This window comes from Rhinopithecus bieti, unplaced genomic scaffold, assembly GCF_001698545.2.
Source record: "Rhinopithecus bieti isolate Rb0 unplaced genomic scaffold, ASM169854v2 scaffold_42219, whole genome shotgun sequence".
In the NCBI taxonomy this organism is placed as follows: Eukaryota; Metazoa; Chordata; class Mammalia; order Primates; family Cercopithecidae; genus Rhinopithecus; species Rhinopithecus bieti.
This window is the reverse complement of record NW_016817843.1, coordinates 1,099,720-1,115,750: the sequence shown is the minus strand read 5'-3', so window position 1 is coordinate 1,115,750 and position 16,031 is coordinate 1,099,720. Positions and strand designations below refer to the sequence as shown.

The window sequence follows — 16,031 nt, the reverse complement described above, 5'->3', positions numbered from 1 at the left end:
GGCTTTCAAGGTAGTATTATTAATTGGTAAAAACGGAAAGAAATAATTCTAAATTGCGGGCTTCCTTGCCCATTGCTATAAACTTTAAAGGTGGATCTGCTTCCTTTTTCATTGTTGCAGTTGTAAACACTGCCTGCCCGTGACTCTGTTTGCTTTTTATGTGATGGGCATAATAAAATATAAATACAAAATACTCTATATAATAAATAATAAATATATATAATAAAGTAAAATACTCTAAGTTAAGATTTACATTCAGCAGCAAGGACAGTCGCACTATATCCTGACACTACAACAAATACTTCAGTAATTTTATTATTAATCCTCAAATCGGTGAAGATTTACTTAATTTCATAGCAAAAATAGAAAAGGAGTTTTGCAAGCTAGCAATTATTAGCTCCATTTAAAAACCACCATTTGTTTCCTTCATCTTGGTGAGGATAAACTGATGACAGATTCAGACTTCTTTTGTTAGTTTGCTTTATTATTTGCACAGTACTTGACTGCCTGTACAGTAGTGTTTGAAATAAGCAAATAGTTACGATAAATGAGGGTAGGAAACAATCTCATTCCCATGGCGGGGTCAGCACATATTTTGCTCAATATTCTTGACTCAGGTAAGTTTTCAACACTAGAAATTTGTCCCATAATCAGGCATTAAGACTTCTGAATTTAACTTCAGTTTTCTGTAATTCCATGAGCAAATATGTCCCTGTTGGTGATATATAGTAGAGTAGTCTGAAGTAGTGAGGACCCTAAAGGATAATTAGATGGCAAAAGTGGGGCAGGCGGACTGGATGAGTGGCAGCCAAAGGACTGAGTTAGCATCCTTTGTTCTTCCAAGTACGGAGACAGCAGTTTATTTTAATTCAACTCATATTTCATTTTAGGTCAGTTACTTATGACCGAGCCTTTATAATGGTTCCCAGGATTGAAATGTATAAATAGTTCCCAGGGTTGACATTGGTGAATTTTGTTTGGCAGTATTCAGTAAGTTGCTTATGAAATATTTTGAAAGATTTTGGACACAGTTTAACTTAAATTTGTAGTATTGCTTCTTCTAAAAATCAGAGCATATCCCAAAGACTCTAACCCAATTTGTAAAGAAAATAGGTAACTTTAGACTTGAGTTCGAATGAAGAAAATATATAAAAATTAAAAGCGATCTCAATTTCTTGCCTACTGGAAGTTCAGAAATAAAATATAAACCTCAGTGGAAAACAGTAATACCTTCATATTTCACTTTCAGTCTTGAACCTTGAATGATACCTGTTTTTTCCGCAAGTTAAAAAATGTGTGCCGGGCGCGGTGGCAAGCCTGTAGATCCCAGCACTTGGGAGGCCGAGTACGGGTGGATCACGAGGTCAGGAGATCGAGATCATCCTGGCTAACATGGAAACCCCGTCTCTACTAAAAAATTACCAAAACACGGCCAGGCGGGTGCTCAAGCCTGTAAATCCCAGCACTTTGGGAGCCGAACGGCGGATTCACGAGGTCAGGAGATCGAGACATCCTGACTAACACGGTGAAACCCCGTCTCTACTAAAAATACAAAAACTTGCCGGGCGACGGCGTGGCGGGGGCCTGTGAGTCCCCAGCTCTCCGGGGAGGCTGAGGCAGAGAATGCTTAAACCCGGAGCGAGCTTGCAGGAGCCTGAGATCTGGCCACGCACTCCGAGTGGCCGGGCGACAGAGCGAGACTCCGCCTCAAAAAAAAAAAAAAAAAAAAAATACAAAACACTAAGCCGGGCGAGGTGTCGGTAGCCTGTATCCCAGACTACCGGGAGGCTGAGGCAGGAGAATGGCATAAACCCGGAGGCAGAGCTTGCAGGAGCTGAGATCCGGCCACGCACTCCAGCCTGGGCGACAGACGAGACTCCATCTCAAAAAAAAAAAAAAAAATTGGGTGTGGTAAAATGCACACAATTTATTGTCTTAACCTTTTGCAAGTTACAGTTCAGTAATATTAAGTGCATTCACATTGTTGTGCAACCATCACCACTATCCATCTCTAGAACTGTTCATCTTGCAGACCTGAAATCTATACTTGTAACAATAACCCCTCATTCTACTTCCCCTAGTCCCTGGCAACCACCATTCTATTTTATATCTCTGATTTTGATTATACTAAGTACCTCATATATATGGTTTCATACGCTGTTTATCTTTTTGTGGCTGGCTTGAGTGATATTCTTTTTTCCTTACCATTTCAGTAACAATTCTAGTTTCTGGTAGGCTTTTTAGTTAGTCAGTGAAGGAGGGAAAAGCCTTTTGTGGATGAGTTGTGTAAACAAGAAGACCTGTTTGTTATTGGCCTTTTGATAATTAGTAGCTCATGTTAACTTGTGCAAAAGCTTATTGTAACTTTTTAGCAGAACAGGTTGATGAGGCAAGTTTGCACCATCTGGGTTTTTTTGGGAATGTTGTGTGACAAAGGGGAGGTAGAGTTGTTAGAACTGCATGTATTACAGTTTGAGCAGTAAGGAAAATACTCTTTTTTTAATCTTATACTGTTGTGGTTGTTTGTTTTTTTTTAGCCAGAAACAATCTCAGCATTCACTTCTGATCCAGCACTTCTGTCATTTGCTGACTATTTCTGCAAGCCAACTGTGAACATGGGTCAGGTATATATTCTATGGTTTGCTGAACCCCAGGACCAGCATTCGTTATTATTTCTATGCATGGGTCACCCAAAACATCTGTATTATCTATATCTGTCTTTGAGATTGATGACATACGTGAGTCACATGGGATGACTTTTGCTTGGCACTTATAGATTTGCATAGCCTAAAACTATTACATTTAGCAACATTTAGAAGAAACAACTTAACATTTGTAAGACATTAATTTTGACAGATGATAGTTTCTGTCACCTACAAGAATGATGCCCATTCATATTCTGCTTTATGTTTTCAGTGTTTACCACCTTTCTCTTATTTTTATGTAATTGCATTAACTGTTTCATCTGTATATTATAACTCTTCTTTTTCTTGTTTATACACCTGTTGCCTTCAAGATTCCAAGGGTGCTTAGCAGATTTTTCTTTATTTTTTTGTTTTTTGTTTTTTGAGATAGGGCCGGTTTTTTCTGTTGCCCAGTCTGGAGTGCAGTGACGTGATCATGGTTCACTACATCCTTGACCTCCCGGACTGAAGCCATCCTTCCACCTCAGGCTCCTGAGTAGCTGGACTACAGGCGTGTAGCCACCACCATGGCTCATTTTTTAAAAAATTTTTGTAGAGATGGAGTCTCACTATATTGCCCAGGTTGGTCTTGAACTCCTGGGCTCAAATGATCCTCCCACCTTGGACTCCCAAAGTGCTGGGATTATAGGCTTGAGCCACTGTGCCTGGCCCAGATCTTTGGTTTAATCCACCATACAGAGAAGGAAAGATTGGATATAGAATTAGATATCTAGGATTGGTAGCCTATTGTCTACAAGTATATGTGGCCTTCAGAAAATTCCTCAACCTCTCCAAAATGTAGTTTCTTCATTTCTAAAAGTGATTATAATAGAACCTACCTTACAGTATTGTTTTGAGGATTAAGTGAAATAACCTTCCCCTCTCTTACTTATTGAATCTTTACTATATATTGGATACTCTGCTAATACTTAAATGTCATTTAATTATGACCCTGAGGATAGGTATTTTATCATTCTGGGCTTACAGATGAGGAAACTGCCACTGAGAGATGTTACATGCCCAAGATCACACAGCTAGTAAGAGCTGGGCTGTGCACTCAAGGTCACGGGTCTCTAATAAAGCCCATGCCCGCCCTTAACCCCAGCTGGACTTGACTCTGCTGCCTCCCCTAAACTTTTTCTGGTCAGTGTTTTTTTCTTGCAGCTTTGTTACTCTGTTTCCTTTCTGGATCCTACTCTTCCCAGCCCAACCCAAGGCATAGCTCTGTGATGTCCTATCTACTCATTTTATCCTAGTTTGGTCCATTCCTCTCTTCTGTAGCACTTACTACCCTTAACTGTCTCTTGGGACTTAATTTTTTTAATTGTTTAATGTTACATGTGCTATGGCTTTTTAAAAAGATTGTAGTGTTACTTTTATGTGATTCATTATAGAACTTAAGAATGGGCCATAGTAGTACTATACAATTGGTTTTTGAATTGATTTTGGAATATACTTTGTGCTACAAAAAGCTTCTGATTTTCTGCAGAAACAGGAAATTCTGGATCTCTTTTCTTCAGTACTCTATGAATGTGTTACCCAGGAGACCCCAGAGATGTTGCCTGCATACATAGCAATGGATCAGGTATGGATCCAAAAACCTATACCGATTCTGGTGAAATTTGTTCTGTAGTTCAAGTAACTCACTGAATAGTGTGGTAAGGTTCCTAGTGTCCTTCCTTTTAGTTTCCCATTTGCTTTTGGAAATTTTAGACAGGATACCATATAAAATTTGAAAGCTCTCAAAAATCCAAAAAGCTTGGGCTTTATGTTGACAGGAGTGGCCCTTGGGAAGCTGTCTTCCTCTAAGGGTTCCCCTTCCTCCCTTTTATCTCACCTGACTGGGAGAGGAGGAGAGCACTCCCTCCCTCTCTCCCATTTTATTTTTGCCTTCCTCCTTGCACTGCCTCTTTGTAGAAATCTGCATGTGAGCAGTTAGTGAACAAACAGAGCCCTAGCGATGGCAGTACTATGAAATTAGACCTATGTGATGAAGTTTGCAAGAGGTTACAGAGTATATATGTAGTTATCTAGGGCGTTGGAGTTCATTTTTAAATTTCTCTTGTTATTGCTGTTTTAAAAGAGCCTAAAGGGGTAATGCAGAAAGTAATGCTTAATACTGTTCTTAAAGGATCAGACCAATTTATTCACTTTAGGCAAATTAGTAATACATATGCCTTTTCATTATTATCATATCTTTCAGACCCAGATTTGCAGTTAAGCCAAGCCAGTAGTTTTCTAACTTGGCAAAAATTTGCCTTGGTATCTTAAAAATACAGATCCTCTAATTCCATGCCTCATCTATTGAATCAGAATTTCTGGGGTGAGATCCAGAATCTAGTTTTAAACAGCTGTTTAAGTGAATATAATAAGGTCACAGCTAAGCATCTGAGACTCAGTGTCTAAGAGAAATTACCTTTAATGGTAAAATGATTTGCTAGAAAGCTGAATGGAGAAACATATTTAGTCAGAGGATAATTCCCCCAAACCAGAAAACACACAGTGTTAAGTAACATTGTTAATTAAAAGCCGAGTTCCAGTATAACTAAGTAGGCCCAGAATGCTATTATTGTCTGGAATCCACCCTTTTTTGGTTGGAAAATATGGATATATGGCATCCATGCTGGCACTGCTTCTCACAGTACCTCTCTGTACAGCAGCCAAATAACAAGTTGTGTTTTTAAGTTGCTGGCTGAGAATGTGTCTTTTTACTCTCTGAACCCTCACACCTTCGCAGTCATGGGTGGCAGGTCTTTATGCATGAATATCTCCTCTGGTTGCAGCTGTAGTGACTTGCAGATGGATCCCAAGGGCACTATTATTAGTAGTGTTCCTTTGCCCTCTGCCCCCTTGGATCCCTGCCATGTCATTGTACCCGGCTTGCGTTTTCCAGAGGTGACTGGCTGTGACCTCTTGGGTCTTGGTTATTCGGAGCTGTTGAGCCAAGAATGAGCTCATTCACCTTTGTTACTTTTCCCTGCAAGCTGCTCATGTAGGGCCATATTGAAGGAGGTGAGCCGTGCACCTGTACCCAGTGACGGCTCCTTTGTGGGCAGACCGCCTCAAAACACAGAATGGATCCACCACCACCCTTTATAATTAGGAGCCACATTTAAAGAATACTCAGTCCACAACTCTGATGAAGAGGCAGAGCACTCTTTGATTAAATGGATTGTTGTCCTCTTTCCTCTTCAAGGCTATAAGAAGACTTGGGAGAAGAGAAATGTCTGAGACTTCTGAACTTTGGCAGATAAAGTTAGTGTTAGAGTTTTTCAGCTCCCGAAGCCATCAGGAGCGGCTGCAGAACCACCCTAAGCGGGGTCTCTTTATGAACTCGGAATTCCTCCCTGTTGTGAAGTGCACCATCGATAACACCCTGGACCAGTGGCTACAAGGTAATAGTAGCATTGTAGCACGGCGCTCCTGTGCTTTTGAGATACATTCGGTTCAGGCTTTTCTGTTGTCACTTTTTTGTTTGTTGGTAAGCAAGATAAATCTGAGTATAAGCAAGAATGGCTGTAGATTTAATGTTTCCCGCTAGATGAATTAGGCTTTGATTATCTGCTTCAGCTTCTTTGGAAAAATACATCTGACCCAGGCAGAGAATATTTATAGCATTTTAAATACCACTTGGTGCTCAGGACCTTGTTCTCTCTTCCCTAGCATCAGATCACATTTCCTTTCCAGTGCATCTGTCTCCCATTTCCTAGGTGTGTGGCCTGTCGCCTACCTGAGGCCAGCAGCCATCCCGTTTTTGTACTGGTACCCCATGTACATCTAGAACTTGACGTGTGCTTGCTGAGTGAGCTTGTTGTACCAACTCAGTTTTGAAAACCTGGGACGGCGCAGCTATGTGATGTCACAGTGGTGGCTTTCTATCAGCAGGATTTGTGATCGCAAGGAAATTGTAGTTACTCGTTAACAGTGTAGCAGTGATTCTGACTTACATGAGGCAAGTGATGGGGCCTTTAGATTTACGGAAATGTATCTTATGTGTTAAATACACCTGAAACTAATTTTCAGGAGTAGACTCCTTGATCTTTTCATTCTTTTTAGTTCATCCAAATGCTCCCAGTAAATATCTGACAGTTGCTTGCTTTGGGTTAATACTAATCTTAGTGATAGTAGTAGAAACAATTCTTGCTTTGATTAGTGAAAGCTATTAGTAATCAGTAGACACTAAGTGTTTGAATATAATTCAGTTTATCCACCTGTGACACTGGGAAATAAATTTCTGAAAAAAATTAAATTATAAACCAGGTTGTGAGGGATATACTTGGAAAGCCTAATTTCAGACTCTCCATGTTTATATTTAACAGCTGCATTCTATTTGTCATTTTCTGTTCAGATTCAAAGATCATATAGCTTCAAAATTGTTTTGGTAGTCATTTTTATCCTCATTTTGGGGAAAACATGTTATTTCATAGGTTTTGGTGTTTCGTTTTTATTCAGTTTAACATTTGATCACCTATGGCAGCCCTTTGCTATTGATAAAAACACTTCCTTAAATCTTTGCAGATTTCCTGATTTGCACATTTCATATAATGTATGGAACTTTGGCAGTGACTAGAACAGTCTCTAAAACAGGGCCCTGATTGTCTTGTTGCTCTTTAGTGCATTTGGTGGTTTCCAGTATTGCTGTGAGCCTCCATTGAATTTGACTTGCCACTCAGATTTATCAAAAACGTGTTTATTTTCTAGTGAAAAACTAGAATTTTTTTTAAAAAACCTCTTAAATATATGGTCTCCTCTCTTACAAGCGCTAGCAGTTGGCAATGGGGTAGAGAACAGTAAATTAAGTGAAAATTGGAAATTGCATTCATATTTGTGTGTGAGTAAAAATCACAGATGCATATGTGGACTTTCAGGGTCATTCACTAATAACTCATTAGATCTGAGATAACCCATGAAATCACTACACTAATCTGAAAGTGCAGCCAATTGATATTACATAAATGTCAGTTTTTTGTTTTGATATGGAGTCTCGCTCTGTCGCCAGGGTGGAGTGCAGTGGCGCGATCTCAGCTCACTGTAAGCTCCGCCTCCCGGGTTCAAGTGAGTGTCCTGCCTCAGCCTCCTGAGTAGCTGGTATTACAGGCGCCTGTCACCACACCCGGCTAATTTTTGTATTTTTAGTAGAGATGGGGCTTCACCAAGTTGGTCAGGCTGGTCTCAAACTCCTGACCTTGTGATCCTTGTGCCTTGGCCTCTCAAAGTGCTGGGATTACAGACGTGAGCCATGGCACCTGGCCTATATAAATGTTTTGTACAGCATTTATCTCCTCAAATTACAGTCTTGGGCAAAGAAAGTGGGTTTCAAGTTTAAAAACTTTAAAAGTTTTATTAACTTTTTCATATTTTGTTATGGAAATTTAAAGAATATACAAAGTAAGTAGACTAGTGTAATAAACCTCAACACCAATTTTAGTAGTTGCCAGCATTCTCCTGTTTTTGCATCATCTGTACCTTCACCCACTGCCACACTCAGTTTTCCCAATTGTGCCATTTTACTTTCCCACCAGCAGTGGAATGCAATGCGATTTTTGGTATTGTCCTTTTTTTTTTTCTTAAGACTTGTCAAGTGCAGTAGGAAAGCAAAATAAACCCAAAGCAAGCAAATAAAAGCAGAAACCAATGAAATCAAAACAAAACAATAGAGAAAATCAGTGAAACAAAATGCTAGTAGGCATGAGAAAGTCATTGAAGAGAGGCTGAGCCATGATGCTCTCCTTCATGATGAGCTACTCAAAGAAGAATCTCATCTGTTCTCATTTGATTTTCTCCCTCTGCTGCCTCCCCCACACCTAAACGTTTCCCCCTCCCAGTAGACTGACATCCTCGCAACTGTGTTCAGTGGAGTCTACAGTTTTCATCTCACTCCATCTCTATAATGGTGAGGCTTTTAGCTACATTTTGCTTCTTGAGATGGGCCTCCTGTGACTTCGTCACAGCACACTTTCCTGATTTTTAAAATAATCCTGTTTTAAAATTCTTTCTCAGTATTTGTCACCATTTCACTGTCATTCCTTTGTTGACCCTTTTGGAAGTCATCCTTGTTCCTTTCCCTCCTTCTCTTCTCCCCTCCTCTGCCATGACTCACCCATTGCTGAAGCCTTCAGTCCTCATCATAGATATTTCTTGAATTTGTCCACATTTTACTACTTCTGCCTAGAACAGAATGATTATTTTGTGCCTGGACCACTGTTATAGCCTAAATAGCCTCCTTGCTTTTTCTCATCTCCATTGTAATCATCTCAAGTTAACTGACAGAACAATCTTTTAAAGAATAAACTGATCTAACACTCCTGCTTAAAGCTTTTCAAAGGCTCCTGATTCAGCTATGAAAGAAATCCCTACTGTGTGGCACCAGGACCTGTGTGACCTGCAAGGCACCTGTTTTCCTCAACAAAGCCTCTTTTACACCACTTGCTCCTCACACCACCCTGGCCCCTTCCACTTCCTCAAAAACACTGAGCTTCTTTTCACTGTGGGGCCATTGAATATGCTGTTTTCCCTCCCTAGAACCTTTTCCTCTCATTCCTCACCTGTCCAACTCATATTTATCCTTGCAGCCTCAGTTTTAGTGACCTTTCCTCCCAGGCCTTCCAAGACCACTCTACCTCAGGCAGCTTTCCTGCCATCTTTTGCCTGCCCGCTCATGCTCTCAACTTTTTTTCTGCATCCAAATGCCTTTATTTGCAAGTAACAGAAGACCTGATTTAAGCTGTCTTTAAATGGTAAGGACACAAATATGCTTATGTTATTAGAAGTCCACAGGTAGGGCATGTAAAGGGTCATCTTATTCCATTGTCTTCAACTCCGTTTCTCTGAGGTTCCATCAGCTACATTCTGTGCCATGACTTTATCCTCTGTGCTTTTTTTTTGGATGGTAATCAGATGGCTATAACATGTTCACCTCTAGCTCAGCATGATGCCCAGAGGAAGAATAAGAGTTGCTTCTAGGAGCTTTGTGATGAGAATGAGGAGATTTCTTTCTCTGGAGCCTCCAGCAAGCATGTCATTAAGTACCTCTTCAGGTTTCTGGCTCGAGTTGCATCTCATGCACACCCTCAATCTATTCCTGTGCCAGAGACTGTCTCTTATTGAAAAAATGGCCTGGGTCTACCTGTCTCTGAACTAACACTGTATCAGGGGAATGGGATTGCCTTGATCACCCAAGACCAGTGATTCTCAAAGTGTGGTTCATGGAGCAGCATGGCCTGGGAACTTGTTAGAAATGGAGTTTTTCTGGCCCCACCACAAACCTACTGAATCAGAAACTCTGTGCTCTGTGGGGGGAGTGGGACCCACTCATCTGTGATTTAACAAGCCCTCCAGGGGACTGTAATACATGGGAAAGAAAGCTTGAGAACCCCTGGCCAAGACTAATAAGGATCTAGTTCTGGAGCTGAAGTCTGTCCCATCAAATATTCTAATACATGGTGGAGGGTGGGGTGTGACAAGGGGTATTTTGGGGAGACAACCACAGTGACCACTGCACCTTTATAGCACTCTCACAGTTCGTAATTATGCATTTGTTTGTGTCATTATTTGTGTAATATCTGTCTTCCCCAACAACACTCTAAACTCTACAATGACAGGAACTCAGTCTAGCTTATCACCGTAGCCTTAGTACCAGCCGTAGAACCTGCTTATAAATTCTTGATGAAGAAGTAATAGAAAGAAGATATTTCTTGTGCCTCTCAGTTCTGTCATTAGTTGGTTCAGTTCCATTTGTTTCTCTCACAGCTGGGGGTGATATGTGTGTGCACGCCTACCTCAGCGGGCAGCCCTTGGAGGAATCGCAGCTGAGCATGCTGGCCTGCTTCCTCGTCTACCACTCTGTGCCAGCTCCACGGCACCTGCCGCCTATAGGACTAGAAGGTAATCGCATATCTGAGTCCTCTCTTCAGTACCTCTGTTACCTACCCCTTTATGTTCTAGTTTCTTGGTAGGAAGAGTTTCTAATTAGTTATTGTCCCTAGTTTGACTTTCCTCTTCATTAATGTTGCATTGTCATTGTTAGGAACTGTTTTGGAGCAAAAAAGAAAAAAATTATCAACTTTTTACATGAATAACTTTCATTTTATTCAGAAAAGGATGGATTCTTCTTCACAGAGCCCCAAACACTGGTCTAAAATTTTTTTTAGTATATACTAAAATATATACAAAAAATTTTTTTTTGAGAAAGGCAGAGATTGTTCCATTTAATTATTTAAACTTGAAGTTTAATTACATTACTAGTTTTTTGCTGTTTTGAAAGCCTCCAGGCCGGGCGCGGTGGCTCAAGCCTGTAATCCCAGCGCTTTGGGAGGCTGAGACGGGCGGATCACGAGGTCAGAAGATCGAGACCATCCTGGCTAACATGGTGAAACCCCGTCTCTACTAAAAAATACAAAAAACTAGCCGGGTGAGGTGGCGGGCGCCTGTAGTCCCAGCTACTCGGGAGGCTGAGGCAGGAGAATGGCGTAAACCCGGGAGGCGGAGCTTGCAGTGAGCTGAGATCCGGCCACTGCACTCCAGCCCGGGCGACAGAGCGAGACTCCGTCTCAAAAAAAAAAGAAAGCCTCTGATAAAAGTTTACTATCTAGGGACTTCTAGTTATGGCCATGATGGAATTGCTTGTATTGGACTCACTTGCCCTCCAAAACAAGTATAAAAGCTGAAAAAAAAAATGTAAGAAAAGGGAAGTACAACAGGGAGAGCTTTCTATTCACTCTAGCTTCTCCCCCAAAGGCATTTGCCAGTTCATAGCACAAGAAGTAGAGTCCCAGCAAAAAGCAGCAGTGCTGCAGGGCTGAGGAGCCAGAGGTTGGGTTTGTGATTGCCCAAGAGCCTAGAACTTGAGGAACAAAATCTCAGGCAGGAGAAAACAATAGGAATCATAACTCAAAATCTGGATGTACCTTTCCCTTGAGTTACTTACGACATTTTAGCCTTCATATATATGGGATAAGACTTCAAGAGATTTAGCAGAAGCCACAAGGCCAAAAATGTAAGCAGAAGTATCCGCAGCAGCATAGGACTGAGGAGACAAAGGGTGGAATTCAAGACTTGTTGGAGTGAAGTGGCTCTGATCAGCATCCCAGCTCCTCAGGTGAATTAATAGCTTGGCCAGGCCCTAAGCCTGCTCTAGCCTATTTTTAGACCTGGTCTGCTTCAGTTTCACTCCAAGCAGACTAGACCTACAATTAGCCTTGAGCAGAACTGAGGTGATCTGCATGCTTTCTCCCTACCTAGCAGAAGAAAACGTAACCTTCGTAGGAGAAGGAAAACATACCCAGAGCCTCTGCAATTTTTGGTCTACAGGATTCAGTGTTGAATAAAAAATTACAAGATATAATAAGGAAAAAAAAACAGATAATAATAGAAACAGACCTATGTGTGATTCAGATATTGGAGTTATACTGGGACTTAAAATAACTATGACTAATATTTCCAGGAAAATAGAGGGAAGGATAGGGAGTTTCACCAGAAACCTGGAATCAATAAAAAAGAGTTAAATGGAAAGTCTAGAACTGAAAAATGTAATAACTGAAATGAAGATCTCAGTATTGGATTATTTGAAGTGAACTGGAAGACACTTACCTGCTGGAAGACGAGTAGAAAGTAAACAGACTGAAGCACAGAGGGAAGAATGGGTAGGAAATACAGAGAAGAGTACAAGAGATGTGTGGAAACCGTGGAAAAAAAAATCAAACATGTTTGGAGTTGGAATAAGAGAATAAGAGGAGAGAGAAAATGAGTTAGAAGCAATATTTGAAGAGACAGAAGTTAAGAATTTTGAAAAATGGTGTTAAATATTAACCCACAGTGAACCCTAAGCAGGATGAACACAAAGAAAACCATACCTAGTCATAATAATAGTCAAACTGCTAAAAGTAAAAGGAAGACATTTTAAAGCATAGACTTTCTTTTCAGGCCAGGATGGACAGAGTTGTTCAGTGGTCAACTGCATTAGAACCAGTAAAATACCACTTAGATAGTAATTGAAGGTAGACAGGCACTTTTGCTCATTATATTTAAAGAATTATATATATATATATATACACACTTAAACATATATATATACATATATATATACACACTTAATATTAGTAGTTTCACATATACTTATAGGTCACTTTCTGAAGTCTAGAATGGGTAAATTCTATCAAATCATATTCAGGTTGAGTATCCTTAATCTGAAATCTGAAGTGTTTGAAATCGAAAACGTTTTGAACGCCAACATGATGCTCAGAGGAAATGCTCATTCCAGCATTTTGGATTTGGGATTTTCAGATTAAGAATGCTCAGCTGGTAGGTGTAATGCAGATATTCCAAAATCCAAAAAAATCCAGAATCCAAAACACCTCTCTTCCCAAGCATTTTGGAAAAGGGATACTCAACTTACATTACAGTGTATTAGGGAATTTCATGATTTTAAATATTGTCTTTGGATAATCATTTTTGAAGGGAAAAATGCCTGTTTTCAACATGACTGTGTTTCTGAAGCTTCCTTGAAAGGAGAGGTATGGCTGAATTTATTTAGAGATGTGACCTTCCCACCCCATTTCTGTTTTAGGGAGCACAAGCTTTGCTGAACTGCTCTTCAAATTTAAGCAGCTAAAAATGCCAGTGCGAGCTTTGCTGAGATTGGCTCCTTTGCTTCTTGGAAATCCACAGCCAATGGTGATGTGACCGTGTCTGGTGGTGAACCTACCCTGAGACGTGACTTCTGCACAAAAACGTGACCAAACATCAAAGCTAAAGCAATGTTTATAAAGTTTTACGGTATAACTAGGGGGAAGTGAGCTGCACAAACCTCAGTGTATTTTAAATCTGTTGCTGCCATCATTAACATTATATGATACATAAAAGCAAGTTACAATTTACTTTTGTAAATAAAGTTTTTGGTTTGTTTTCAAAACTCTTGATGATTGCTTTAGTTTTGGACTTAGAGAATAGAGCAGTGGGTGCTGGAGTGAATATTGATTTTTAAAGTCTTTGAACTGTGGTGGTACAAGTGAAGTGACTATGTTCAAAAACGCAGTTTTAAAAGAAGCTATATCATAAAGTTTTACTTTCTGTGGCAAAAGAGCGTGTTAGCATTTCCTCAGATGTCACAGTTGTCCCATCTAAAATAAGTTTGTACTTCTGGTGACAATGCCGGACATTCTCATGATGTGATCACCTTAAACAGGAGAAGGAGATTTTTGCCCTCAGTTGCTCCACATGAAGTACTATGGACTGAATTGTGTCCTCTCAGAATTATATATTGAGGCCCTAATCTCTGTGTGGCTGTATTTGGCAATGGGGCATTTAGGAGATTACTAAGGTTAAGTGAGGTCATCATAAGGGTGGGGTCTTAATTCAGTAGAATTGGTGGTCTCCTAAGCAGAGGAAGAGAGATTTTTCTTTCTCTGTCTGCCACATGAAGATGCAGTGAGAAGTCGGCCATTCTGCAAGCCAAGAAGAGCCCTTACCAGGAACAGACTTGACTAGCACCTTGATCGTGGACCTCCAGCCTCCAGAATTGTGAGAAATACATTTCCCCTGTTGAAACCACCCAGTCTGTGGTATTTTGTTGTGGCAGCCTAGGCAGACTAATACATGAAGCCTGCTCTAAATAGATAAAATAAGAAATTACTACAGAGGGCTCTTTAGAAATTGTATTTAAAAGCAAAACAATCCATATTTACCCAAGATTTACAGAATGTACGTCTGTACAAGGGAGGGATTTCTGGACTAGTGGATGATGAAAAATGTTCGTATAAAGGCACCTCTAGCTTCGAGTTGCCAACACAGGAGGAAGAATGCTCTCTGTTGTTCAGATGCTGGTGTGTGTCCTGTGCTTCCTGGACGGCCAGTGGGATCATAAGCTGGTAGAAGCAAGATCTTCATCCACTGACTTCATATTTCTTCCACATCCTGAACTGTGTTGTCTGACTTTAAAAGTAAATTAAAGCAAATAGAAATGTTTCCATTGAGATTTTGGCAAAAACCCACGTGGCATTTGTCTCTGCGGAGTAGACTTGGAAGGCATGCACCTGGACACCAAGTGGTTTTCTCTGGCCTCTCCGTGTCCTCCCATTTGCGTGCCTGCCCCAAGGACTCGCTTATTCCTGGATGTGAAGTGGAGGCACGAAGGGGCTGACTGAGAGGCTGAAATAGCTTCTCTTCACACTTACATCGTTTTCTTCTAATTAAAAATAAATTTTAAGTGGTAGATTATGAAAATTCCTTTTGAATCAAGATTTTAAAAATTCAATATCAAACCAATTGTTACTGTCTTCATTCTCCATTGTTTACGATTGTGTGCTTTTCCCTGAATAAAGAATGACCGGAGAGACATCTAGTTGTTTGCACACATATTAACTCATACTTAAGGGAGAACAGCTTTTAGAACATTATCGACAAAAGCAAATATCAGCTTTAAAAGAGAGAGGACAGAAAGACTGCAGATGGTCTGGAAGCAGCATTTTTAGGCTGTCTGATTAGCTGGGAAGTCAGCCCTTGAGTAGGCCTGCTGGATCATCAGATAAATCAATTTCAGCTATTTCTGGGCCCTCAAAAAATCCTGAGGGTATGGCTCTCACCATCCAGAACCTGCAGCCTCCTTAGAGCCATGGCTCTAAGGGAAGAGCTGCAGAAAAACATTTGGCTGTTAAGTGTTTTGGCCCAGAAATAGCACAAATCATTTCCTGTTAAAGCCTGTTGGCCAAAAGTAGTCACACTGCTCTACTTCGTGTGCCCAGGACTGGGAGGAGAGGCAGATGCTGGTGAGGATGTTATGCCAGTTACAGCACGGTTCCGAACTTACTAATTCCCTGTGTCCATCTTTTCTACTTAGATAGATAGAAATAGGTATCACTGCTTCCATAGACAAAATTAAAGAAACCATACAATTTACACATACACTCAGGGCGCTTGTTCTTTCCCCAGTAGATGCTGACATCTGTGCTCCTCCCTTGTGGGTCTTCTGAAGGACCTAGCAGGAGACCCAGGTTGAAACCCTACAGAATCTTGCCATGTGCTGCCCAGTCTTCCTTGACTAAGGCCATTTTCTCACCCTCTGTCTAGTAACTAGCTGACTCCACAGCTCATGGTGAGGGGCATGTCTCAGCTCAGGGGGTCCCCTGACATCCCAGAGGAAGCAAGAAGGTGGGGGTCTTTCACCTCTCAGCCTGATGATCTGTGCACACCCACTCGGTGGGAGGCCAGGGTGCCTGTGGGCAGATGGGTCAGAGTGTGGGCCAGGATTTGGAGTAGAAGCCAGATCATATGAAAGTCCAAACCAGGAAGACTTTGTTGCCTCCCCCATGTGGGGTTGAAGGCCTCTCTTCTGAGGTCCCCCATCCTCATGCT

At 40.9% G+C, this 16,031-nt stretch overlaps 1 protein-coding gene across 3 annotated transcripts in view; it reads left to right on the top strand.

Moving 5' to 3' along the window:
* Positions 1-15,018, top strand: part of ANAPC1 (anaphase promoting complex subunit 1) — a 128,834-nt gene extending 113,816 nt beyond the window's left edge. The window contains exons 44-48 of one of the 3 annotated variants that reach the window (XM_017856211.1): positions 2,538-2,624; positions 4,174-4,269; positions 5,881-6,079; positions 10,434-10,568; positions 13,249-15,018. In XM_017856211.1, the coding sequence (XP_017711700.1) occupies positions 2,538-2,624; positions 4,174-4,269; positions 5,881-6,079; positions 10,434-10,568; positions 13,249-13,364 (633 nt within the window). In that variant the 3' untranslated portion in view covers positions 13,365-15,018. The remainder of the gene's footprint in view (positions 1-2,537; positions 2,625-4,173; positions 4,270-5,880; positions 6,080-10,433; positions 10,569-13,248) is intronic. The other 2 variants (XM_017856210.1, XM_017856213.1) reach the window with 2 other exon arrangements.
* The last annotated feature ends 1,013 nt before the right edge of the window (positions 15,019-16,031 follow it).